Source organism: Peromyscus leucopus, chromosome 2 (genome assembly GCF_004664715.2).
Source record: "Peromyscus leucopus breed LL Stock chromosome 2, UCI_PerLeu_2.1, whole genome shotgun sequence".
NCBI lineage: Eukaryota > Metazoa > Chordata > Mammalia > Rodentia > Cricetidae > Peromyscus > Peromyscus leucopus.
Window position 1 is genome coordinate 139,299,275 of NC_051064.1, and position 27,561 is coordinate 139,326,835.

Genomic DNA, 27,561 nt, shown 5'->3' on the forward strand with positions numbered 1-27,561 from the left:
ATATAGAGACTAAAAGCAAAAACATGTTCTCAGTCAGGATGTTCTGTGGTTTTTAATCAGAAAAGTCACACGGAACAGGACAGCACCTTGAGAGGCTGGCAGGGAGGCAGGCCAGGCCTGGAAGGTCAGGGCCTGCAGGAGGGAGAGGTGGGGTGGAGTGATCCCAGTCTCCAGGAGGATACAGGCTTTGGCTCAGGCTGAGTGATAGCTTCCATCACTCTGGGGGAGACTGTGGTGTGTGTGAATCAAGGTCACCCTTGCCTAGCCATTTGGGACCACCCAGGCGGCAGGTGTCTCCAGGCCTAGCCAGGGACAGCATCATTATGAAATCTTCTAGGACCTGGCCCTTAGGTAGGGAGCCCAGGCCCACACAGGCAGGCATTCTATCCTTTAGCTTCACTGAACCTTCTGCAGGTCTTCAGGCCCAAAAGAGGCTGGCAGCAGCTCCCGGACTGTCCTGACTACGTATGTGCCATCTGGCTTGGTCATGTACACGGCCCAGTCGGTGCCAAACTGGAAAAGAGAGCAAAACTGTGTGAGAGGCCAGGGGACTGAGGGCAATGGAAGGCATGGGTTTGAATCTGACTCTACTGTTTTCTGTCTAATGGTCCTCTGTGCCTCAGTTTCCTCTCCTGTCAAATGTGAGTAACAATAATTACACCTGGTTCATAGAGCCTGAGGAGGAATCAGGGGAAAAGCACTGGACAACAGCACAATCCATGGCCTGTTGTCAACTGGCCATGAGCATTCCCTAGGGGATGCCCCCAAGAGCTTTCGTAAAACAATACCTTTTCTCCATTTTCATGTATGCGTGGAATTCATGTGTGTGTATGCACGTTGGGGGAGGGGGGCACACATGGGAGCACATGCATGTGGAAAATCAAGGGTTGGGTCTTGAATCATCCTCTATGGCTCTTCTATCTTATTCACTGAGGCAGGGTCTCTCCATCAAACCCAGAGCTCACCCATAGGGCTGGTCCAGCCAGCTTGCTCTGGAGATCCCGTCTCTGCCTTCAAAGACCAGGATTGCAGGCGTCTGCCTAGACCACCTCACAGTTACGTGGGTTTCCGGGGATGCAAACTCTGGTCCTCAAGGTTGCACACAAATGAGCCATCTTCCTAGCCGCTGTTGAAGTACCTCCACCTTGGGCTGAGAGATGGCTCAGTGGTTAAAAACACACAGTGCTCTCGCAGAGGAGCCAAGCTTGAGTTCCAGGTCATGTACTGGGAAGCTCACAATTTCCTGTAACTCTGGCTCCAGATCTGATGTTTCTGGCCATTGTGGGCCACTGTTGGAATGCACATACCCCCACACAGACATACAGACATAATTAAAAATAAATTTAAAAAACTCTATGCCCCAGAGCTAGGCTTCCTTCTTCAATGACACTGACAGCCAGCATCTACTGCCCCTTACAGGTTCCCCTTTGTGCCTTATTCCAGGAGGAGTTTGTGTCTGTTTGCCGACTCTCAACATACTACGCTTGCAGTATATATAGCATTACCTACCCATGGAGGTGGTTGCTATCATTGTATTCCTTTTACTGTTGAAGAAACTGAGGCTTAGTGGAATCAAGTTGGCTGTGGTGGTTTGGAAGTGGTGTCTCATTTGGACACTTGGTCCCCAGCTGGTAGGCCTGTTTGGGGAGGTTTAGGGAGTATGGCCTTGCCGGAAGTGCCACTGGTAGCAGGCTTTGAGGTTTCAGAATCCATGGTTTCCAGCACACTCACTGTTTCCTGCTTCCTGTTCTAGACGTGAGCCTTCAGCTTCCACCTCCGGCCACCATACCTACCATCTACTGTCCCTCCCATCATGGCCCCTCACCCTCTGGAGCCATAAGCCCCAAATAATCATTTTTTCTTAAATTGCTTTGATCATAGTGGTTTATCACAGCATTAGGAAAGTAACTAATACATCAGCAAAGATGAACACATCTCCAGAACTTACTCCCACACTCCACCTTGCTGTGGGTCCTCTGGGACTCACTGTCTTCATCTATGAGGTGTTTAGTGATAGAAAAGGGTATTGGGGTGGGGGTGGGTAGGTGGAGAGTTAAGTCAGGGATAGAGACGGAGTCGACAGACCCAGCTTCTCCTGGCAGGCATGGTGAGACTCACACACCCTGGCACTTAGTAGGTGCCCAGTTCACAGAGGCTGTGGCATCGTGACTGATGTGTGGGCTGCCAGTCGAGGCTAGTCCATGGCCTCCTGTTCTTCCACACATCTGTCTGAATCACTGAGCTGTTACCAGACACTATCAATCTTTGGAGGTTTCCAGAATTAAGGTTTCAAGGGAGGAAATTCTCCTGCTTGGCAGGTTGTGCCTGAGGTTAAGTGTGTGAGCTAGATGTGGGTGGGTTTAGATGCCAGGTTCCTGGTTCCCAGGCCCATGGCTCACTGTTCACATTTGGTTTCGTGTTTCCCTCTCCCCTCCAGATATTTTTCTTTCTTTCTTTCTTTCTTTCTTTCTTTCTTTCTTTCTTTCTTTCTTTCTTTCTTTCTTTCTTTCTTTCTTTCTTTCTCTCTCTCTCTCTCTCTCTCTCTCTCTCTCTCTCTCTCTCTCTCTCTCTCTCTCTCTCTCCCTCCCTCCCTCCCTCCCTCCCTCCTTCCCTCCTTTGCCAGCATCTAATCTGTTTGGAGGAAATGGCCATAAGCAAATGGGTCAAGGTGGGGCCTTGGGAGCCAGCGATTTGGTGCACGCTGATCGAATCCTCAGACATGGTCACTGCACTAGGCAGCTGTGCTCACCACCCCTCGGTGGTGAGGTGAAATTCACTGTGGGAATGAAATGCGTCTGGGGTGGCTCCTCCATCTGGACTTGGGAGATGAGCGCTGTGAAGTGCAGGGCTAGGAAACACAAGACAGATAAACCAGCCCTTCTCCCAGCGAGAGTTCCAAAGCAGGAATGCTCCCAGAACAGGCAGCACACACCTACCCTGTGGCAAAACCCCACAGACTTTCCTGTGCATGTGGCCCAGGAGTGGATGTAGGAGGCAGAGGCAGGGAGTCTGGAGTCAGCTTTGGCTGCCATTGATACCAGCCCCTCATGGGCTGGTCGCTCTCCTTTGGCGTTACTGGAGATAAAAATGATGACAGCTGAGCCAGGCACACGCCTTTAATCCCAGCGTTGGAAGGCAGAGGCAGGTGGATCTTTGTAAGTTCGAGGCCAGCCTGGTCTACAGAGTGAGTTCCAGGATGGCCAGGGCTACACAGAGAAACTCTGTTTTGAAAAAAAAAAAAAAATGATGACAGCTGTTTCTATCCTGAGCTAGGGTGGGGCTGATGGAGCTGCCAGGTTCTGAGTATTCTCATAGGAAGCTATACAGCTCAAGGGCCATGCTTGGGAGTCTCTGGGCTTGTGGCTTTCATTTGGGGGAGATTATAGAGGGCACAGGCTTCTCTGAGAATAGTTAAGTCCTCCTGGCTCAATCCCCCAATGCACACATTAACATCAGAAGCTCCTCTGGGCCTGAATGAGTACCCATGGTCAGGGATGGGCCGTAGCTCGGTGTAGAGTACTTGTCTAGCACACACGGGGCCCTGGGTTCCATCAATCCCCAGGACAGCAAAACCAACCAGCCAGCCATCCCACCGTCCAAATCGTTTTTTGATTTCCCGAAACCAGTAGTAAAATACACATTAGGTAAAACTTGCCATTTTTGTCATTTTTTTCCCACTGACTTTCCATTTCTGGTCAGTGTACACTTTTTTTTTTTTTTTTAAGATTTATTTATCATGTAAACAGTGTTCTGCTGGCATGGCATGTATGCCTGTGGGTCAGAAGAGGGCGCCAGATCTCACTATTGATGGTTGTGAGCCACCATGTGGTTGCTGGGTATTGAACTCAAGACCTCTGGAAGAGGAGCCAGTGCTCTTAACCTCTGAGCCATCTCGCCAGCCTCCTTTTTGTCCTTTTTAAGCATATAACTCGGTTCCCTTGATTCTGGAATAAACATGCCCTCTGTTCCCTGGCGGGTACAGCGTGTGAGCGGGCTCTAGCCCATGCCTGTGAGCCTACATCCCATGCTCTGCCCACCACTGCCCTTTGCCCCTCTGCTGTTCATCACACAGTAAACATCTGGGCTGGTGTGAAACCTGCCTGCCCTTCTGGCTAGAATTCTCCTTCTCTAGAGCCACCTGGAGCAGAAGCTGGCAAAGCTTTTGCTGACAAAGGACAAATAGGAAGTGTTTGGGGTTCCCAGGCTGTGTGGCCTTCCTGTAACTGCTCAGCCCTGCTACCACAGGGCCAGAGTGGTCGCCGCCAATGCAGCAGCGACTGGGCACAGCTGTGCCCCTACCAGACTTATCTACAATCAAAAAGCGCGCTGGGGTTGGCCTGCAGGCTGCAGTTCATTGTCCTCTGCTGCCCCCTCTCTCCCCCGACTTCTCTTCCTGTATTTTCCCACAGCTGCTCGAAGCTCAGTGAGGGCAAGCCTGGCCTGGCTTATCCCCAGAGCTGGCTCAATGCCTGGCATCAACAACAGAGAGTGGTCAGTATGTGTATGTTGAAAAGGGGTTCATTTCCAGTGACTCACGTGAACCCGGGAAGGCCTCGGGAGCCAACCAGCTGAGTAGCCCGGACAGTAACTGTCCACGCTGGCAGTCTGGTGTGGGCCCTCAGAGACCTCAGGCTTGCTTTGCAGGGAGGAACCAAGCTCTTACCTCTCTCATGACCTGTCGGCAGGCTCCGCACGGAGAGATGAACTCCTCTTGTAGGTCACTAGAGAAAACAAAGACTGGATCAGAGCAGTCTATCACAAGGCTTTTGGCCACTGGCTGAGATTCACAGGCTGAGGCCCTGTCCTGCTGCAAATCAGGTCACACCCCATCAGACAACTCCTGATTCCCAGAAGCCTTATGTCCTGGGAGCTGGGAAGGCGACTTGGCAGCCGGCCACGCTTCCGAAAGCAAAGCCGCAGTGGCAACGCTGTCCTCATCAGTGCGCTCATGAATGTTTAAGGGGGCACTTAGCTGTCTTGTCGCCCACACTCCAGGAGACGGGGCGAAGGAGAGCTTGTCTCCGTCCTTCATAGGAGGGCTCGGCCCAGTGGGTGACACAAAACAGGATGACTTATTATTTTAAGTAAAATGCATTAAGAATGCGCAGTAATAAGCCCACCACTGGAGCGAGACAATGTCTCACACAGAAGGTGGCATCAGCCTGTCCTCACAGGAGGAAGAGAGCCACACATTCCCATTTAGTGAAAAATCACCGTCCCAGGCATTTAACTATGTCATTTGGTTTAATTTTCAAGTGGTGTATCGGGGTAGCGGTTTCACTGGTGAGGTCATAGATTTGGTGAGATGGATAACAGAATGGTGATTCTAAAGTCTGGGGACGGGGCGTTCTGTGTTTTAAAGAAATAAATGTAAGAGAGAGGCTGGGGGGGGGGACTGGAGAGATGGCTCAGTGGTTAAGAGTACGTGTTACTTTTCCAGGGGACCTGAGTTCTATTCTCAGCACTCACGGGGTGGTTTACAACCATCTGGAACTCTGGCTCTAGAGAAGTTGAAACCTTCCTGTGTCCTCCTTGGGCACACACACACACACACACACACACACACACACACACACACACACACCACATATGTAAAAGTGTCTATGGGCTCCTGGCATCTAGAGAGACAGAGACAGACACATACTTCCAGCCGGGGTTGCTTGTGAGAATTCAGGCACCTTTGAGCAGTCCTCTGGCTTGGACCGAGGACAAAGGATGGTGCTTAGAGAACACGGATTTGACTGTAGGGACCTCGGTGCCTGCCGCCACCGTCCCTGCCCTTCTGAGCCCACAGCTTTGTGACTACTCTAGAAGAACATGGGATTTGAATTCTGACTCTCGGCCAACTCCCTGTTTTGTTCACTGTGTGGCTCTGAGTCATCTTAAGTCATTCAGGGATTGTTCCTTTGTCTGTAACACGTGGGTAACAATGTCCTCTACTTGGCAGGATTTCAACAAAATGAGATAACATGTCTAAAGGATGTGTAAACTTTAGTTTTGAGACAGGGTCTCATGTAGCCCAGGCTGGCCTCCGACTTGTCACATAGCCGAGGATGACCCTGACCTTGTGAGCCTCCTGCTTCCATCTCCTGAGTTCGTGCATTGCAGGCATGCACCACCATGCCTGGTTTTATGCTGTGCTGGGGATGGGCTCCAGGGCTTTGAACATGCTCGGTAGACGCTCTTCCAACTCAGCTAAATCTCCAGCCTCAGGGTTTTATAAGCCTCCGAATGCTATATTGTTATTGCCTGGGTTAATTTCTGCACATCTGTTCCCTCCCACAGGCATCTCTGTCATAATTTCAGTACTTCATCAGGTAGTTTTATTACATACCCAGTGTGCTGTGCTGTTGGTAATTAATCTGACTGTGTGTTAACAGTAGCTGCTGTGCTGTGTACTGTGTGCCTATCACGCTGAGCTCCCTGCAAAAGGTTCTATGGCCCCGGCTCATTTCAGATGACAAATACTTATTGACCACTTACCGTGTGCCTGGCACTGTGGACTGCCACCAGTGCTAGGGGTATGATAATGAACAAGACACACACATCCACTGTGATCAGGACTTTCTAGACTAATGAGAGGACAAGGCCAGCTCCCCAGGCGGCAATGACCACGTGGAGGCAAAGACGGGTCAGAGCAGTCAGGGGCCAGCTTTTAGATTCTGCAAAGACTGAGTTAGAGCTGAGGGTCCAAAGAATGTTCATTTTACATTTTATCTTAATTAATTAATTAATTTTTTTTTGAGACATGGTCTCATTCTGTAGCCCTGGCTGTCCTGGAACTCACTCTGTAGGGCAGGCTAGCCTCGAATTCATAGAGATCCACCTGCCTCTGCCTCTCAAGTACTGGAATTAAAGGAGTTCTCTATTGTACCTGGCAAACCAAAAAATGGTTCTGGCCGGGCGGTGGTGGCGCATGCCTTTAATCCCAGAATTTAGGAGGCCGAGCCAGGCGGATCTTCATGAGTTCAAGGCCAGCCTGGTCTACAGAGCGAGATCCAGGACAGGCACCAAAACTACAAGGAGAAACCCTTTCTCAAAAAAAAAAAAAACAAAACAAACAAACAAACAAACAGAAAATGGTTCTGCTCCATGAAAAGGTAGGGTTCTCCCTGAGAAGACTTCCTGCTTCAGAAGAAAACCCATGGGAACCTGAGGGAATGGGGGCCCAGTCCAGGGCACTCTGTGAATCAAGTTCACCCATGTGGTTTCTGGGTGGCAGGCGTTACCAGTTTATCATCTGATGTTTTGTTTCCTTCTTCCTGTGTTGATCTAGGGTCTGCTCTAAGTCAGGCAGTCGTGGCGAAGAGACCCTCAGAGTGCCCCTGCCTCAGGCCCCTCACCACCCGGCTAGTGGAACAAAGCAGTCAGGAAATGCAGTTACAAGCCGAGCGGCAGTGGCACACACCTTTAATCACGGCACTTGGGAGGCAGAGCCAGGCGGATCTCTGTGAGTTCGAGGCTAGCCTGGTCTACATAGCGAGATCCAGGACAGTCAACACAGAGAAACCCTGTCTCAAAAAATAAAAAAATAAAAATAAAATAAAATAAAAATAAAGAAAGAAAGAAAGAAAAGAAAAAAAAAGAAATGCAGTTACAAAGAGAGACTGTGGGTGAGACAAGGAGAAGTTGCCCAGGGAACTCAGCCTCCCTTCCACAGTGGGTGAGACCCTTTGTGACACAGCCCTGTCTTTCTTCTCTGGACAAGGTGGTCTGAGTCAGGAATCCTCACCCTACTGGGGAAACTTTAATTTCAACCACAGAAAGTTTGGAGCTTCGCACCCCAGGGACTCCGAGAAGAACAACGGCTCACTTTACCTGGAACTGCCTTGCCAAATGCTAAGCTTAGGCTCTTGAGGAGCCAGCCAACCGGCTCATTTAATCCCCCAATGCCCTGAAAGATGTGAGCCTGTGAGCAGGCTCTTTCTTTTTTGGTTTTGGTTTTTTCAAGACAAAGTTTCTCTGTGTAGCTTTGGAGCTTGTCCTGGAACTCATTCTGTAGACCAGGCTGGCTTCCAACTCACAGAGATCCACCTGCCTCAGCCTCTCCAGTGCTGGGATTAAAGGCGTGCGCCGCCGCCGCCGCCGCCGCCGCCGCCGCCGCCGCCGCCGCCACCACCACCTGGCTGTGCAGGCTCTTATTACATGTTAGAGATCATGAAAGAAGCGACTTAGTCAGGGTCACAGAGCCGGTCAAGGGCAGAACCAGGATTTGAACTCAGAACCCATGCACTCTGCCTTTGCTTTCCTTGCAGCCTGCAGAAGTCATAAGGATAACTCCACAACCGTGGCTCTCCTTGATGATGAGCCATGTGCTAGGGAGCTCACAGAAGTCATTTCATGTGGCTGCCAACAGCCCAGCAGAGTACTGTTCCTCTCAGGAATTTTTCAGCGTAAAAAGCGAGGCTGATGCTGGGCTATGGTAGCACAGGCCTTTAATCCTAGCTCTCGGGAGGCAGAGCCAGGTGGATCTCTGTGAGTTCAAGGCCAGCCTGGTCTACAGAGTGAGTTCCAGGACAGCCAGGGCTACACAGAGAAACCCTGTCTTGAAAAAAAAAAAAACAAAAAAAACAGCCAGGCTGAGGGCTGGGATCATAGCTGGGTTGACTATAAAGCAAGAGACCAGGGTTTGCGTCACATAAAAAGCTGGAATGATGGTACATACCCACAAGCCCAGCACTCAAGAGGTGAAGGCAGGAAGATTAGAATTTCGGGGTCACAGCTTCAGTTACAAAGTGAGTTCGAGGCCAGCCTAGCTCACATGAGACTTAGTCTAAAAAAATAAAGTAAAATAAAAAGCCAGGTTCGGAGGCTTTTAAATCCCTCAGGTGGACAGTGGGAAGGACTGAAACCTGGGCTCAGGGACCCTGGAGTGGGGGCTTTCAGTGTCACTCAACATTGCTGTCAAGAGTGAGCACTAACCCTCAGACACGCTGGCTGCATCTGGACACCCCCCCCCACACACACACGCACACACACACACACACACACACACACACACACACACACACACACGCTTTCCTCATTCTCTGCCCCTGGTGTCTTAGTTAGGGTTTCTACTGCTTCGAAGAGACACCATCACCACAGCAACTCTTACAAAGGAAAGCATTTCATTGGGGTGGCTGGCTTGTAGTTCAGAGGTTTTGTCCATTATCATGGCGGGGAGCATGTTGGCGTGCAGGCAGACATGGTGCTGGAGAAGTAGCTGAGAGTCCTACCTCTTGCAGGCAACAGGAAGTGGTCTGTGACACTGGGTGTAGCTTGAGCATAGGAGACCTCAAAGCCTGCCTCCACAGTGAACACTTCCTCCAACAAGGCCACACTTCCAAATAGCGCCACTCGCTTTGGGGACCATTTTCTTTCAAACCACCACACCTGGGTTCTTTTTACTGGAGATCAAGGGTTTCCTGTGGTTTGTACAGACCTTGGTTACACAGTAAGGTCATGCTCAGTTTGGTAAGCCAGAAGCCTATGGACTCTGAGGACGAGGCTAGGAGTCCAGAGAGGCCCCAGAATCTTACCTGGCTCTGCCAATGCCCACACATCTCCATCCTTTGTGATCCCAGGGAGGGGACTGGACTGCTCAGCCCTGTTCTGTGTCAATAAGAGCTGGCTGGCATTTCCCATTCCTCCTCTAAATCTGTGTTCTCATTTAATAAGTCATTAGTATGGTAATGACTGTATTGCTGGCTGGGGGATATGGTTACGGGTTAAAAATCCAGAGTAGGCCAGTTGGGTGCTGGAAACTGCCGGTGTTGAATGAGGACATCTGCCCATCATAGCACGACCCCATTGGTCGTATTTAAAAGCAGGTGATGGGCAAGAGAAAAAGCCTTTCACTGGGCAAATGCTAACAGAGCCAGCAGGCTGCTGTACCATTCTGCTCTCTTCCCCAGAACATCATTACTTTCTTGGCCCAGCTTGGAAATTGAGTTATTTCTCCCCATTTCTTCATAAAGTGCAATGCACATCCCAATCTGTCCTCAGCTGCACAAAATGTTCCTAGCACAGCCTCGTTTATTCTCCGGAAGCCGAAGAGAAGCTTGGACAGCGCTCAGCTCCAGAGAAAGCTGGGAATCACCGCCTCGGTTCTCCAGAGTGGCTCCAGTCACTCTAACATGGCACCCAGGTACTCTGGACCCCTCCGGGCCGGACCAGGACAGAGCACAGGGTTTTGGAAAAGCCACGAAGCCCTTCCTGGTTTACAGGCCATGTCAGCTTTGCTCTCGGCCCCTGTTTCTCTACCAGGCTGCAACTCCCCTCACAGGAAGAAATGATTCTTCCAGCCGCCGTATCCTACACTGCTAAAGACTGATGCTTGGTCAGCGGCTCTGCTGGCTGGGTTCACTGTTTTCTGTGTCAGTTTCCTCAACAAATAATTTGCCAAGGTTACTTCTGCCTGGTCACCATAAAAGGGGCACCCCAATGCAACTCACCACAAAAGCATTAAATTGTTGGGCTCTAAATCAGTAATGGGACCCATTCACACAGGCTTTGGTCTTAGCCACACAGTCTAGGTCCAGCACCAACAAGACCCCACAGCACTCCCCTTGGAGGAGACAGCATTGGCTGGAGGTATTTATTTATTTATCATGTATATAGTGTTCTGCCTGCATACCATAAGAGGACACCAGATCTCATTATAGATGGTTGTGAGCCAGGACCTCTGGAAGAACAGCTGGCGCTCTTAACAGCCAGTGCTCTTAACCTCTGAGCCAGCCCGTGACTAGAATTCTTATCCAGCCAGATCCTAGCTGGAGTTGGGCTAGCCTGAAACATAGTCAGAGTCAGTGCTCACATGACCGTAACCGGGTCACGGCCCCAGCCCGGTTTTAGACCCTGGTTTTAACACCTGCGCCTGGCTGCTGCCTTCTGAAGTTAGCAGAGCTGAACAGCTGGTTCTGGACCCACTTAAGGAGAGCAGGGAACAGTGTCTGGCCTCCTGGCATAATACAACACAGTGGACTGTGCCCTGGACTCTGACTGTAAGACCTGGATTTTGTCCCAGCTTCACCGCTAACTCCTGAGAAAGTCCCTTAACTTCTCAGGCCTCAGGGTTTTGTTTATTTTTTGTCTGTAAAAGTGGGGTGGTTGGGGACTGGAGAGATGGCTCAGCGGTTGAGAGCACTGACTGTTCTTCTAAAGGACCCAGGTTCAATTCCCAGCATCCACAAGGCAGCTTACAACTATCTGTAACTCCAGTGCAGGCAAAACACCAATACACATGTAATAAAATAAATAATTTTAAAAAAAGGTGGGGTGGTGGAAGGGAGTCTACACCAACCAAGTGACTTCCAGGTCCTCTGGCTGTTTCTGTGTGAACAGGCAGTGTCTTTCTGCTGTACCTGGGGGGATTGTGTCCTACTTGCTGTTGTTGGGACAGAAACATACCTGCTGTGGCAGAGTCACCCCGGGTCTACCTGCTCTGCAAGCTAACCCCAAGGGTGGAGTCTGAGGCAGACCAGAAAGACAGGGAAAACGACAGGGACATGAAAGGGAATCGGGGCCGCTCACTCAGGAGTCTGAAGCTTCTCAGCAGCTGAGAATCAAGAATGCGCCAGGCATGGCACACACCTCTAGTCCAAGGGAGGCAGAGGCAGGTGGACCTCTGAGTTCTAGGCCAGCCTGGTCTACAGTGAGTTTCATAGCTTTGTAGGCAGCCAGGGCTGTACAGTGAGACCTTGTCTCCAAATAAACAAACAAACAAACCTGCTGTGGGATGTTCTGTATGTCCTGTGGGAGCCCTTCTTGGGTTCTTTGTGGCGTTACCCAGCAGGTCCGCATAGAGGATGATTAGGACCATGGGCCTGAGTGCAGGTGTTTGAGATGGTCTGCACTTGGCTGTGCTGGGGGATGGTCTGTATGTCAAGTTGTTCTGATTGATCAATAAATAAAACCTGATCGGCTGTGGCTAGGCAGGAAGGATAGGCGGGACTAACAGAGAGGAGAAATAAAAGGACAGGAAGGCAGAAGGACTGACTGCCAGATGCCGCCAGCACAAGCAGCATGCGAAGATGCTGGTAAGCCACGAGCCACGTGGCAAGGTATAGATTTCTAGAAATGGGTTACTTTAAGATATAAGAAAAGTTAGCAAGAAGCCTGCCACGGCCATACAGTTTGTATGCAATATAAGTCTCTGTGTTTGCTTTGGTTGGGTCTGAGCGGCTGTGGGACTGGCGGGTGACAAGGATTTGTCCTGACTGTGGGCAAGGCAGGAAAGCTCTGGCAACACAAACCAACAACAAAAAAGAAAGAAAAGAGAGAGAGAAAATTAGAGGGAGGGAGGAGCCCCTAGAAACCAGCCTGAATGATGAGATCCCAAAGCTTCCACATCCCTCATATTGTCACCACTGGGACAACACGGTTCAAATTTCCTCTGAGAAGCCCACACCGGCTCTCGGTATGTCCCACTCTCCCCCGGGCACCTCTCTTTCTATTAACTGTTATGCTTAAAGTCCACGTTCGAAACATCTCTTAAAAGACCGGAGAGATGGCTCAGCGGTTAAGAGCCCTTGTTGTGGTTATTGCAGAGGACCTAGGTTTGATTCCCAGCACCCACATGGTGCGTCACAACCATGTGTAACTCCAGTCCCAGGTGATCCGATGTCCTCTTCTGACCTCAGGCACCAGGCATGCGTGTGGTGTACAGAAATACATAACATTCACGCAAAACACCTATCCACATAAAATAAATCTAAGAAGCATTTTAAATGTTTTTTTTTTTCAATAAACTCCAATTCCACTTTGCAGTGATTTGCCTTAAAATGCTTTTCCTCAGCAAAGCGAAGAATTTGGCTTTACCAATATGGAAGCTACTAAAAGTTTAAGGAAAGGCTTTAAGCCACTGGTGGAGTTCTGGGCTGCCTCCCATTGTACTAACACTGATTGAGTCTATTTGTTTTATTATTTTTTTTCCTTGTGTTTATGTTATCTATGTGTTCCTGTATGTGTGCATGCAGGCTTGTGTGCATGCAGGTTTGTGTGCATGGATGTATGGAGGCCAGATGTCAATTCCAGATGTCTTCCTCAGTTACTATCCACCATATATATTTGTACATATATCTTATATATATGTATGCATATATTTAATTGTTTTATTTTAAGTGTGTGAGTATTTTGCTTGCATGAATATCTATGTACCACGTGCATGTTCTGACACCTGTAGAGACCAAAATTGGGTGTTGGATTCTGTGGAACTGGAGTTACAGATGGTTGTAAGCTACCATGTCAGTGCTGGGAACCAAACCTCGGGTTCTCGGGAAGAGCAGCCAGTGCTCTTAACCCCTGAGCCATCTCTCCAGCCCCCATCTTATTTTTTGAAAGGTGTTCTTACACTGAACCCGGAGCTCACTCTTTAGACTGGCTGGCCAGCCAGCTCCAGGGATGGGCCCATCTCCACCTGCCCAGCGCTGGGGTCACAGGTGCCAACCACCATGACTCTTTTTACCTTGTGCAGGATCTGAACTCAAGTCCTCAAGCGTATGCATCCAGTGTGCTACTCGCTGACCCAGCTCTGCCCACCCCCATCCCACCGACGTTTTTGAGACAAGGTCTCAAATAGCCAAGGCTGACCTTGAACTCACTATTCAGCCAAGGCCAACCTTGAACTTCTGATCGTCCCGCCTCTATCTTCTGAGTGCTGGGATTCTAGGAGTGTGCAACTGTATCTAGTTTTATTTGATGCTGGGATCAAACCCAGGGTCTTTGCATTCTAGGCAAGCACTGTACCAACTAAGCCATGTCCTCAGCCTCAGACTCTATTTCTCACTTACCTCCTTATCCCTAGCACTCAGCCACAGGGCCTACCCATGTTTGCCAAGAAGAACATGTGCATTAGACAGGGGTCTGGTGAATGAATGAATGAATGAATGAATGAATGAATGAATGAGTTGTGTACTGGGAAATGTTAGCTGGGGGAATGATGTTCTGCCTATCGGGCCTATCCCACTCACCTGGAGATAGCAATAGCCCTGAACTCCTTGTATCCTTCTGAGATAGCCTTCTGGATGGCAGTCCGCTCGGCGCACACACCCAGTGGGTAGCAGGCGTTTTCTATGTTGCAACCTGAGTGGAGAGAAGAGACCAGTGGTACAGGCAACAGAGCTGTTTCCTGACGTGGATGTTGTAAGAGGTTCCTTGTGCTTTTATATCAACTTGACAAGATAGAGGCATTTGGGAAAGGGGGGCTCTAGTTGAGAAAATGCCCACACCAGCAAGCCTCTGGGGCATTTTCTTGATTGGTGGTTGATGTGGGAAGGCCCAAGCTCACTGTGGGTGGTGCCACCTGTGGGCTGGTGGTCTTGAGTACTTTAAGAAAGCAGGCTGAGCAAGCTATGAGGAGCAAGCCTGTAAGCACTACCCCGCCCCCCAGCATCCCAACCATGGTTTCTTCTCCAGTTCCTGCCTTGAGTTCCTGCTCCGACTCCCCTTAGTGATGGACTAGGATGTGAAAATGTGGGTGAAGTGGACCCTGCCCTCCCCAAATTGCTTTGTTCGTGGTCTTTATCACAGCCATAGAAACCAAACCCTAAGAAGGACACTCCCCTAACCCAGACCAGGGAGGGGCGATGTGTCCAGAAGCACTGAGGGACACCGGGGCACACTGAGGAGTGGATTTTCCGAGAATGCTCACGTCTTTGTTTCCCTAAGGTCTCATCCTGGTTCCCAGGCAGAAGACACCGCAACTGGGCCGGTGAGTAGCCTCATCACCCCTAAGGTCAAGGTCAAGGTCAAGGCGAAGAGAGATGCTGAGGCTTGACAAAGTCAACAGAGTTGATTGTGGCAGAGTGTGAAGAGATGGATTGCATTCCAGTGTGCACAGGACAAAACATAGAAGTCTCAGGTCTGGATCTAAGAGATGGAAGTGACAGGGAGGGCTGGCATGGGTCTGAATGCTTTTGTTTTTTTATCTTACTCATTTTTTATTTTATGTGTATGTTTTGCCTACATGTATGTACGAACACTACATGTGTGTCTGGTGACCACAGAGGGTGCTGGATCCATTGGAACTGGAGTTACAGATGGTTGTGAGTCACCGTGTGGGTGCTGGGGACTGAACCAGGGCCTCTATGAGAGCAGCCAGTGTTCTTATCTTCTGAGCCATCCTTCCAGCTCCCCAACACTCTTAGCAAATGTGTCACCAGTGATGATGTGACCAAGGAAGACCAAGGTTCCCAGAGAGCTAAGCTAGAGACCCCCGTTTGAACCTGTGCGTGAGGGCACACTCTAGTGTGTACGGGGGGGGGGACCCTTGGACGGGGTTCTCATTTCCAGAACAGCCTTGCAGCACAGAGCAATGCAGCCCAAGAGCCTGGACTGCAGCCCCCTCCTGGTCTGCCAAGGAGAGAGAGATAGGCACCATCTTCCTGCAGGTACCGGGTCTGTATTTGTTCCTGCCTGGCATGCTACCCGTGTGTGAGTCCGCGTGTTCTTTATGATGCTGTGGTATTTTGTCCCTAAGTCTATCAGATGTGGAAGCTGTAAGAGAAGTCACTGAACATAGAGCTGTTGCCAAAGTCAGTGTCTTCTCCTGGATTTTCCTGTTCCTTCATGATCTATGTCAGCATATCGGGAGCGAATACATGTATTATGTAGCTCATAGCTCTTGGGACCGTAAGAATCCATGGTCCAGAACTGATGGCTGTCACTAGCCATAGCTGTAAAGTCTCCTGGGAGAAAGGCCAGCGTGTTTCATGGCCAGGCTGGGGCTGGCTCGGAGTTGCCAGGGAGTGACAGGTCCCTATATCGGGGAAGAAGGGCAGGTGTACACTGTGGTACTACAGGTGGACTTCAGTGAACAGTGACTGCTTTTTGACATCTTGATATCACTTGCTCCTCCTTTTTTATTTTCTTAGTGTGTGCGGGTACATGTCTGTATATACGTATGCATGTGTGTACATATGTGTGCACACTTGTTCAGAGGCTGATGTTGGGAGTCTACCTCAAACACTTCCCACCTTATTTATGATTATGTGTATACACGTATGGGGGTATCTATGCACATGTGAGTGCAGCTGCCTGTGGAGTTCAGAACGGGGTGTCTGATCCCCTGGAGCTGGAGTTACAGATGGTTGAGAACTGTCTGACACAGGAGCTGGGTACCAAATTCAGGTCCTCTGCAAGAGCAGTTGGTGCTCTGAGCTGCTGAACCACCTCTCCAACCCTAACCTTTCTTTATTTATTGACTATTGTTATTTTCCCCCCAGAGACAGGGTTTCTCTGTGTTGTTTTGGTACCTGTCTTGGATCTTACTCTCTAAACCAGGCTGGCCTCGAACTCACAGAGATCTGCCTAGCTCTGCCTCCCGAGTGCTGGGATTAAAGGCGTGCGCTACCATTGTTCGGCACTATTGTTATTTATTTATTTATTTATTTTAAGACGGGAATCTCTTACTAGACCTGGAGCTCCTCAATGCATCTAGTCTGGGTGGCCATCAAGCCCAGGGACCCCACTGCCTGTCTTTGCCTGCCCTGATCTGGGACAACAGGTACACACTGCCATGCCAGCTTTTCACATGAGCAAGCACTTTCTGGATGGACTCATCTCTCCAGGCTCTTCTTCCTCCATTTTATAAAGGTTCACCTCATTTCCAGCAGGTATTCAAACAGAAGCAGCCATCATTTCTCACATGGTCCTCCTACCGGCTGGCCTACAGATGAGCATCTGACCAAACTGGCCCATCAGGGTTCTTCTCTGTGTAGACCTTCTGTTCTGCCCTGAAACAGCCCTGAGGATGGCCACATTCCAGTTTGTTCTGGAAGGGACCGTTAGAGAGCCTTTGCACAGATGAATGAGGGACGAGGAAACTCTGTGTCTGTACAGCTGTCCCCGAGGCCTGGCTCTTCTCCAGTTCCTTCCACGGTGTGCTATGCGAGCGCATGCATTTCTTTAGTCTACATGTTGACGTGTAGTTTAGTTAGATACACCTTTAGTTCATGTGTATCTCTGTCACTGCAGTCATGAGGAAGCCAAGGAATGCAGCCATGATTCAGGATCTCAAACACCCTGAGAACATTCCTGAAGCTAGTCACCAAGGTCTCTTCCCTTATCTGGCCACTTCCTTCTCCTGAGGCTGACTACCAAAGTCCAGCTATCAGAAGCCCCCTTTGGTTCACCTAATTAACCTGTCCAATCAAAATTAAACACCTCATCCTAACGTGGGGGTTCTCATTTTACCTTTATAAATGCCATTTGCCTGTGTGCCGCGTCTGTCCTCCCTCTGTCCAAAGGCAGCCCTTTGTCTCTCCGGGACAAACATCCCTGCCCCTCTCCCTTGTCCCCTTCCCCTTCTCCCTCATCCCCTGTCTCCTTCACCACCACACCCTAGCCCCTTCTAACACAGACCTCCCCTCTTTCTCCTCTTCAAATGATACCTACAAGGTCATCTGCTGCTGTTTTCTGCCTGAGTCAGAAAGCGGCCACTTTAACTTTCCTTCCCTGCTTCATAAAGGAGCTCTCTGTGAAAACAAGTGTTTGGATGTGGTTTGTGTGTAATGCGGGGTCTGCGAGGGAGCCCCTGCTGTGTGGCAGTCCCCTTCAGGTACCGAACCTCAAATGATGTCACCCGTGCTGAGAACTTCCATGTCGCCAAATCAAAATGAAGTTCTCATCTGACCTTCTTAGAAGTCAGGAGAGACAGACAGAGCAGTGCACACTTGCAGTTCCAGAAATTGACAGATGGAGGCAAGAGGATCGCAAGGCCAGCTTTAGCTGCATAGAGTTGGAAGCTAGCCTGGGCTTCATGAGACCCTATCTCAAAAAAAGAAAAATACTTATCAAACTTGGAGTAACTTCATCTTGTTTGCTTTATTTTTCTGTTGTCTATTGTCTTGGTCTTTCCGCTATGGTTTAGGTGCTGAGTGTCCCCCAAAGTCTTAGTACTCCCCAGGGTGGCACTATTGGGAGGTTCTGTGTCCTGGTAAGAGGTGGGACCTTGTGGGGGCTTCTTAGGTCAGTAGGGAGCGTCCTCCCTGGGGATTATGGGGAACCAACTGTTTGTCTTGCTGCTTTTGGCCTGTGGGGGAGCCTCTGTGTCATGTGTGTGGCCCTGGCCAGAGGCCCAGAGCGCAGGGCTGCTGGACCTTGGACAGGGCCCTGCAGAGCTAGGAGCCAAAGCAAACCTTCACTGAATCAGTTTTCACCAAAAAAATAGCAGAACAATGAAATTTTATGACCAGCAGCTCTTTCCTTTTTCCAACTAGCCTGAGAATAAATGTGAAATTACACAACATAGAAACCTTTACTGTAAAGTCAACTGTATTTCATTACACGCTGCAAGACTGCGGGACACCGCACCCCACCAACAACGCCCCCGCCCCCCCGGAAAGTGACTGAAAAGGGCCAGCCAGGCTTTGCCTGTGTTTCTGCTTCAGCCTTTCTCTGCCTACAAACCAGCCACCTCCGCTCTGCTCACCTACATACGCCTTTTCTTTTCTCTCTCTCTCTCTCAGCCTAGTTAAGTCAACTAGGTAAGTAGTTAAGGATGACCCAGAAACCTGCCTCTACCTAAGTTATGTACACTGTGGTACTACAGGTGGACTTCAGTGAACAGTGACTGCTTTTTGACATCTTGATATCACTTCCTCCTCCTTTTTAATTTTGTTAGTGTGTGCGTGTACATGTCTGTATATACGTATGCATGTATATACATATGTGTGCACACTTGTTCAGAGGCTGATGTTGGGAGTCGACCTCAATCACTTCCCACCTTCCTCCCCGACTGAAGTATTCCATTCTCCTGAAAAGTTCATTAAGACAGCAAGTCAACAACTCAGACTAGCTTCAGGAAGTCCCTGAAACTAACGCGATTCACTAGGCCCCTCCCTCCCCAAGAGTAAAGAGCAAAGCATGCTGAGAATCACTCTCCGACAAATGGAGCTGCCTGCAAGAGGTTTGGACCAAATGAAACCCCTGGAAAGGACACTCCAACGGGTTGAGCCCTGTGCAAGATGTGCAGTGTGCTCCAGGTTCCCAGCTTTGTGAGCTGTTGCCGTGCTGGGATGGGCTTCGGTGGTGCAGCTGTTTTTGAGAAATTTCTGCTCCTATAAGTAACCCCACACCCATGTTCTTCTAAGTAACCCTTATTAAACTCATGGGCTCATCAAGTTAGACTTTGGTGGTCTCTGTACTTTGGTCTGTCATGGGTTCCCTATCTGGGTTCAGTAGACATGTGTTACATTTTCCCAGGAAAAGTGTCACAACAACGCTCCTCCTGATTTTTGTTTTTGGGGTGTGCACATGCATGGTGCTGGGGACCAAACCCAGGGCTTGGCGAATGCTAGGCAAACAAGTGCTCTACTAACCAAGCTCCATGAACACAGTCTTACTAATACTAATATAATAACTGTTAGAACCCCAGATAAAGCCAATTAACAGCTTTCTCCTAATGTGCTGTCATTCTGTCCTCGGATACCGGATTCGTGGCTGCCCCCACTCAGCTTCATCAGAAGCCTTCCCTGACAACCCTCCCGAACCTGTTACTTTACTTCCTCCATCTTCCTTCCATCTCCCACCCTCGCTGTCCAATCGCCCAGCTTTAACTTTCTTCATGGAGCGTCTTGACTGAAACCCATCTTCCTGTTATTTAACTCTAAAGTGAATTTGTGAGTACACCTTGGTCTGTGTTGCTGTCGTAGATGTCCACGGTTGAGGGTCAGCAAGGTTCTCAGCCACTGCCACAGCCTGAATGTCTACATGGCTCCCTGATTCCCTCATTGAAGCTCTAACCAGCATTGGTGGTTTTTTGTTTTTTTGTTTTTGTTTGTTTGCTTTGGTTTTTTTGAGACAGAGTTTCTCTGTGTAGCCCAGGCTGTCCTGGAACTCCTTCTATAGAACAGGCTGGCCTTGAACTCACAGAGATCTGCCTGCCTCTGCCTCCGGAGTGCTGGGATTTAAGGTGTGCACCAACAGGAGAGAGGCCTTGGCAAGTGACTAGACTTGTATGAAGTTTTGAGGGTGGTGCTCCCATGATGGGATAACGGAGGATAGCTCCACAGGGTGCCCTAGAAGACACCAGATTGCTCTCTCCCACCGTGCAAGGACATCAAGAGAAGGTAGCCAAGACTGGAAGCTGGCCCTCACCAAGAACTAAACCTGCTGGCATGTTCACCTTGGACTTGTGAGCCTCCAGACTTGTCTACTGTGAGACTATGGATGTACATTGTCGATGTTCCCCAGGCTGTGGCCGTTGGCTCTAGTGACCTGAGTTAAGATGATTTACTAATATTGAACAAGTGGAAGGTACAGCTCCAGAGCCAGATTTCTGAAATGAGAACAACTGCATTCAGGGCTTCCAGAAAACTCCATAATCTTAAATTCCAAATCATGATATACATATATGTATATATATGTATATATGTGTGTGTATACACACACACACACAGACACACACACCCTTTCTGAAAGACCTCCCAATCTTGTTTTGCTTCCCTACAGACACAAAACAGGCCACCGTCATCTCCACATGAGAGACAGGCTGGAGAGAAGCTAAGTTACCGTCTCTGGCTCTAAGATGAGATTGTTGGAGTTCCCCATGGCCTTAGCACGCACCCACCAGGTCTCTGGAGCACTTCGGCTTCTCTATGTTAGTGAGTCCTTTCCTGAGCCAGGTTGGTACCATTATGAATCCCAGTTACAGAAGGGAAAAGCCAGGAGTCAGGATGTATATGCTGGTCTGTCCCATCCAAAGGGTCATGCTTATTTGCCATGGTATTTGTTTTGGTGCCAGGGTAGGGTGCTTCCACCACACCAGCAAGTAGAGGCTCCCAATGGGATGACTTGCCCAGAGGAGAGAGCAGAGCTGGGGGGGGGGTTACCCGCGGCTCCCCCCCCCCCGCCCCCGCCCCGTCCCCTTTCTCTCTTGACAGAGTTTCTCTGTGTAGCCCTGGGTGCCCTGGAACTCACTCTGTAGACCAGGCTGGCCTTGAACTCACAGAGATCCACCTGCCTCTGCCTCCTGGGTGCTGGGATTAAAGGCGTGCGCCACTGGGCGTGACTTTTTTACATGGGGATTGAATTTAAGGTCCTAGCATCATCTCCATCCAGCAAAGCTGCTTCTTTCCTAAATGGTGGGTGACAGAGGAGAGGGGACAGCAATGTCCCAAGGTCACACACTAAAGAAAAATGCTCCTCTTTAAGTCAGTGGTTCTCAACCTGTGGTTTGTGACCCCTTCACAGGGGTCACCTAAGACCATTGGAAAACACAGATACTTACATTATGATTCACAACAGTAGCAAAATTACAGTTATGAAGTAGCAATGAAATAACTTTATGGCTGGGGTCACCACAGCATGAGGAACTGTATTAAAGGGTCGCAGCCTTAGGAAGGCTGAGAACCACTGTCTTAGATGGTACCTGCAAAAAGTTGGCAGGAACCACAAGCAAGTCTTTATTGGGGCATATCTCAAGATTTTTCTGGTGCTGTGGTGGCCTCATCACCTGGAGCACAGGAGGACAGAGACACTTCCTGAAATGTGCCTAGGGCTCTGAGTGGTCCTCTCTGCTTCTCCTTTACCCAGCTTCACCTGGCCGTCCAGGAACACAGGTGGAGCATCTTCCCTGTGTGGGATGAAGATGGGCTCCATTTGCCCAGCCCGTCCGTGTCTCACTCCTCCTGTCCTGACACCTGTGTCCATCCCCGCCCCAGCTCTTCCTCCCTGTCTGCCTCGCTCTCCTCACCAGCGACTGCAGAAGGTTGCCAGTGGGTACATCATTGCAACACAACCGTAGTTATCAACTGCCACGCCTGGTGGTCCATCTGTGAGGGGCACAAGGCCCTAGCCAGGGTCGGGAGTAACTTATTCTGAGGTGGTGGTAGCAAGGCTGTCAGCGGGCAGACTTGCTTTTGAATTGCGTGGGTTGCCACCTTCTCCTGCTGCCGAGAGCCTGGGCTTTTGTTTATTGGAGCTGAGCACACACCTCCTGCTATAAGTTACAAACCCAGTGGGCCGTGCCCTTTCTGCTCCCTAATCTCTCCACTCACCCCGTGATGCTCCACGGTTTCCTCTGGTTGCTTGGAGACCCCTTCCCCGCAAACCCTGCCTGATTCCATGGGCCCTCCGTTTATTCACCTGGCCCCTTTCAGTCATGAGGAAAGGGATCCAGGACTTCCGCTAAGGTCTTCCATTTGTTCACCTCTGACAAAAATTCTGTCTCTTCAGAGACAGTTGGAGGAGCCTAGGTCCTTGGGGCAGAGGCTAAACACTTGTAACGTGTGGGGAGATGGTTTGGTGCCTAAAGAAAGCGTCAGAGTAAGCATGAGGACCAGGGTTTGAATCCCAGCACCATGTGAATGGCAGGTGGGCAGCCTCTCTGTAATTCCAGCACCCACTCAGAAGGTAGATTTGGGGTCTCCAGAGCAGGCTAGCTAGCTAGACTAAAATGTGGTGAGCTCTGGGTTCTGTGAGCAAGACCTGCCCCAGTGAGCAAGGGAGACAGGGATGAAGACCCCTGGTGTCTGCCTCAGGCCTCCACATGCACCTGAACACACATACAAACATTCGTGCATACCACACAAACACTTTCCTGTTGTTTTATTTTTGGTTTTGTTTCTTGAGACAGGATTTTCTATGTAGTTCTGGCTACCCTGGAACTCACTCTGTAGACCAGGCTGGCCTCAAACTCAGAGCTCCACCTGCCTCTGCCTCCCTCATGCTGGGATTAAAGGCGTGTGCCACTGTACCCCACTAAAGAATCTGTTTTTTTGAGACAGGATTCTCACTATGTCGCCCTGGCTGTCCTGGAACTCACTCTGTGGATCAGACTGACCTTGAGCCCACAGAGATCTGCTGACCTCTGCCTGAGTGCTGGGATCAAAGATGTGAGCCACTACGCCCAGCTACATACACACGTTTTTTTTTTTCTTTTAAACACTGTTGAGATGGTTGGTTTTGTACTGAGATTTCAGGTTCTTTCTGGGAGCCTGCTTTGATGTTTCTCTGTGAATGAGGGAAGCTGTCAGGAATGCTCACCATTCAGCAGACCCTCCCTTCTTTCCAGCATTCTAGAGCAGGAACTCTTCAGAGAAACGTGCACCCTAGCTGCAAAGCCTAGTTTAACCACGCCCATTGAAGGCATGACTACTGCTTCAGGTCACGTTCCTCAGCTGGAAACCTTTACTCCAGGTGAGACACGCCTCGGTGAACTTTCAGACACATCCAACCTATAGCCATGGGCAGCGTGTGGCTGCCTGCAGCCAAGGATGGCTAGGCTTGGTGGCCCAACACAAAACTGTAGCCTTTGAAAGCATTATGAGATTTTTTGGGCTGAAGCAACAGCCCAGTGCCTAAAAGTACATACCACCCTTCCAGAAAGCCAGAGTTTGCTACCCAGTGCATACATCAGCCAGCTCGCAGCCTCCTGTAGCTCCAGGTCTAGGGGATATGATGCCTTCTGGCCTCTTTGGGTCCTTGCACTCACTGTTCATACCCACACACAGACTCATAGACACACAAAACAGACCGACAGACATATACAATAAAAAAAAAAATCTCTAAAAAACATTTTTTTTTGGCCAGGTGGTGGTGGCTCATGCCTTTGATGACAGCACTCGGGGTGCAGAGGCAGGCAGATCTCTGTGAGCTCGAGGCCAGCCTGGTCTACAGAGTGAGTTCCAGGACAGACAGGGCTACACAGTGAAACCCAGTCTTGAAAAACCAAAGAGAGAAAGAGAGATGTGTGTGTGTGTGTGTGTGTGTGTGTGTGTGTGTGTGTGTGTGTTTTGTTATGTAAATTACAACATTCATTTGTAATGTCAAAAGGTTGGACACACCTGCCCCTTGACCTACAACTCTTCCAGTGACCACCTCTCTCTTCTGTGGACCCTGCAGAGGCTCTTACCCATAAAGTCCAAAAGAGGGACACTCCCAGCCAGGTGGTGGTGGTGGTGGTGGTGGTGGTGGTGGTGGTGGTGGTGGTGGCCACACGCCTTTAATCCCAGCACTCGGGAGGCAGACAAAGGTGAATCTCTGTGAGTTCGAGGCCAGCCTGGTCTACAGAGTGAGTTCCAGGACAGGTTCCAAAAGGTACACAGAGAAATCCTGTCTCGAAAAACTAAAAAAAAGGGAAACTCCCTTGATGACTCAGGAAGGCTTGTGATTGACAGATGGGAGGGCTGACATTGGTCTTGATAAAACCTGGAGTGGCTGTGGTTGGTGTGTTTCAGTTTGCACGTCACACCTGTGAAAACCTACCTCCTCCTGAGTCTGTCGATGAAAGGCTTATATTGAGGGTTTGTGTGTGTGTGTGTGTGTGTGTGTGTGTGTGTGTGTATGCCTTCTTGCAGTATTTGTGACAAGTAGAGACTCTTGCTATCACTGGTAGAGCAAGATGAGTCGGTCATGCAAAGAAAAGACAAGAAAAACAGTGGCAGCAGCGGCGGTGGCGGCGGCGGCGGCGGTGACGCTAAGGGACAGAAAAGGCGGCTGAAGCGTTTCGGGGGACCCGGGACAATGAGGAAGAGTGTGGAGAAGGCAGAAAGAAGCTTGGGGAAAAGCCAGGATGAAGTACTACCTGCCTCAGGCTTCAGAGCTCTAGGTAGTGGACAAACCTTAAATAAGCCAAGGGTGCCATAACGGAACTCACTAGCTGCTGAGCACTGGCCAGGCTACGGGCAGTCAAAGCCCAGAGCTGTGAGCCTCCCGTGTGAGCGGCTGAAACTAAGTCTCTGAGTTTTAGGGTGGGGAGCCACGCACACTTCGTTCTCTGGACTTGGAGTGCCAAGCCCTTCTGTCCCTCTGTCCACACCACAAACTTTGGGCACTAGGGGGCCCAGCACTAAGAAGCTAAAAGAGTATCCCTCCTTGTCTACTTGTGATTTCCCCATCCCAGTGGACAAAAGGACCCTCAGTTCAGCGGTAACATTTCTGCATGTCCACCCTGCAGCGAGGATCCGCCCAAAGAGTGTGAGTTCGGAATGAGGTCTAAAGTGAGGTGCCATGGCTGTCAGAACGAAGAGCAGAGGCTTGTTCCCTAGGGGGTAGAGACCCACCTGCCAGGTAACAGAAAGCAAACACCCATCAGAATGACATGCGGCAGGCTGGGTGTAGTGGTGCATGCCTTTAATCCCAGCACTAGGGAGGCAGAGGCAGGGGATCTCTGTGAGTTTGAGGCCAGCCTGGTCTATGGAGTGAGTTCTGGGACAGCCAGGGTTACCCAGAGAAACCTTGTCTCAAAAAAACAAAGAATGGCACCTGAGTTCCCGAGCCAGTCTGCCCTGAAATTGGAGCGGCCCTGCAGGCTTCTCACTGACAAGGAAAAGCTTCCTGACTGACGCCCGGGACACTCATCTGCCTCCCGGCTGCACTGGCTGTGGGATTTCAAGAGATCTCCCATATCCGGTTTACAGAGTTCTCCTTATTCTATTGTAGCTTCTAACTTTGCTCTTGGTCCCTGCCTACCTCATTCCCAGCAATGCCTTTGGCCATTTACCTTATCATTCCCCTGCCCCATCTGGCTGAAAAATTGTGGGCCGAAGCCTTCCCTTTCATTCCATCCTGTATCTCTCACAACACCACCTCTTCCTCCTCCCCCTCCTCCGTGTGTGTGTGTGTGTGTGTGTGTGTGTGTGTGTATACAGGTGTGTGTGTATAGAGACCAGACTGGGTCAACTTCAGGGATCATTCCTCAGACACCATCCACCTTGTTCTTTGAGACAGTCTCTCACTATTCTGGCGCTTGCCAATTAGGCTAGGCTATCTGGCCAGAGAGCCCCCAAATCCATCTGTCTCCATCTACCCAGAACTGGGATTATAAGTGAGAGCCACTGTACCTGGCTTTTTATGTGGATTCTGGAGATCAGCACTTTAATGACTGACAGATCACCCCAGATCTCTTTCCTCTTCTTCCTGATTCCACAAACTCATGTACTCCATAAAGCCCATCTGGAGATGAACTCAGAACAACTTCAGGAAGTCCCTGAAACTGACCAGATTAACTGGCCCCCTCCCTGCCAGAGTAAACAATAAAAAATGAGAGTCCCTCTCAGATGAAGAGAGCTAACTTTCAAAGAAGACTCTAAGACCAGACCAGCTGCCTGAAAGAGGTTTAGAACAGGCACATGAAAAGGACATTCCAACCTGTGGAGCTGCCTGCAGGCTGTGCCTTGTGCTCCAGGTTCCCAGCTTTGTGAGCTGTCAACCATGCTGGGTGGGCCATGGTGATGCAGCTGTCTGTGAGTCATTTCTGCTCCTGTAAGTGACCCCTCACCCATATTCCTGTAAGCAACCCCAATAAAAACTCACTGGTTCACCAAGTTGGCCTTTGGAGGTATCTGTGTCTTGGTCTGTCATAGGCTCCCTATGAAGAGTGTCACACAATGCCCAGGTGATTCAGGGAAACCACAGAACCTTAGTCACCAAGACATACAAAGGGACACTGTTGTTGCTTTCTGTCCGTGACATATCCCAACTTGAGTGTTCTTAAGTTTACCAAGATCCTTCCTTCCCTCCCTTTTTCCTTCCCTTCCTTCTCTTTCCTCTCCTCTTGCCCTCGCCCCAAACCCAGCCCCTTGTGCGTATGAGCAAGCACCCCTCAGCCACTCTGGTGTCTATAAAACCAGAATCTAAAGAATGAGCTCAGGGCAGATCCATGTTAACTCAATGCAGACTGCTGGACACCCACACCGTGCCTGGATCCTCTCCTCTAAGATGCTGTCTGCCGGATGCCCGCTCCTCATCAGCGGTTCTCAGCACCCAGTGTGCAGGAAGAGGGTGAGGCCCTGGAGGGCCCCAGCCCCAGCTCCCATCACCAGGGCCTCCTGTGACTTAGGACCTGTCTCTTGGCCTCAGCTTCTTCATCTAAATATGGATCTAACCTAGACCAGGTCAGAGGAAGAATTTACTGAAAATCAGGTGAATACCAGGCATACAGGACGTTCTGAAACGGATAATCCTCTCCTGCCCTGCGGCTCCTGGGTGCGCTTGATTTTGGCCGCTCCCTCCAGCCTCACCTGCAAACTCCCTTCCCCACCCCAGACTTCTAAGAACAGAGATGCACTGTGTAGAACAACAGTTGAGTTGCCCCACAGCCTGGGCGGGAAGCCTCAGAAGCCCAGTGAGGAGGGGACCGCGTGGCTCTACTCTCCACTCTGGATCCCATGCAGGTTGTCAGGGAGGGGACCACGGCGCCAGCCCTTACCAGAGAAGATCCTCCCGTCTCCCGTGAGCAGGGCAGCCCCAACAGGGAAGCGGCTGTAGGGGCAGTAGGCTGACTTCTTGGCCTCATAAGAGGACAGCAGCAGCCGCTGGACGTGCTCGGGCTCCACGGCACAGGAGGGGCGTTCCTGGGCCATGTCGGTCCGGCGTGGGTGAGCTGGTTGCAGCAGAGGAGAGGAAGCCGATGCTGGCTGGCTGCCTGCACTGGCCAGGAGAGGTGGCTCCTCCCCCGGGGTGTGTCCCAGCGCGAGTCCAGAGACCTAGAGGCTCCCAAGCTGGTGGGATGCTGGCCAGGACTTGGCAGGGTCTGGAGCTTTGAGGATATGGCCCTTAGGACTGAGCTAGGGAGTCCCAGGTGGACCGATGTGTGGTGCCCACGAGTGAGTCAGTCTCCTTTAAGAACTTCACTCA

General features: G+C 50.3%; 1 protein-coding gene across 2 annotated transcripts; it reads right to left on the reverse strand.

The window, feature by feature from the left end:
- Positions 1-26: 26 nt before the first annotated feature.
- Cda (cytidine deaminase) lies at positions 27-27,561 on the reverse strand. 2 transcript variants are annotated; one of them, XM_028875316.2, is made up of 4 exons: positions 27,134-27,547; positions 13,953-14,064; positions 4,664-4,721; positions 27-513 (listed from the first exon to the last, which is right to left on the reverse strand). In XM_028875316.2, the coding sequence occupies exons 1-4, from the start codon at positions 27,285-27,287 to the stop codon at positions 397-399; spliced, it is 441 nt and encodes a 146-aa protein (XP_028731149.1). In that variant the 5' UTR covers positions 27,288-27,547; the 3' UTR covers positions 27-396. The 2 variants fall into 2 exon arrangements, with proteins under 2 accessions (XP_028731149.1, XP_037059013.1); XM_037203118.1 differs by lacking the exon at positions 27-513 and adding an exon at positions 520-1,150 and having other exon boundaries at positions 27,134-27,561.

Bases quoted from the DNA above. Each gene is read 5' to 3' on its own strand.
- Cda (XM_028875316.2), bottom strand. From the start codon at position 27,287: ATGGCCCAGGAACGCCCCTCCTGTGCCGTGGAGCCCGAGCACGTCCAG. The intron at 14,065-27,133 runs GTAAGGGCTGGC...CTCTCCACTCAG, and splicing joins AGACGGGAGGATCTTCTCTG to GTTGCAACATAGAAAACGCC. The intron at 514-4,663 runs GTAAGAGCTTGG...TCTCTTTTCCAG, and splicing joins GCCGACAGGTCATGAGAGAG to TTTGGCACCGACTGGGCCGT.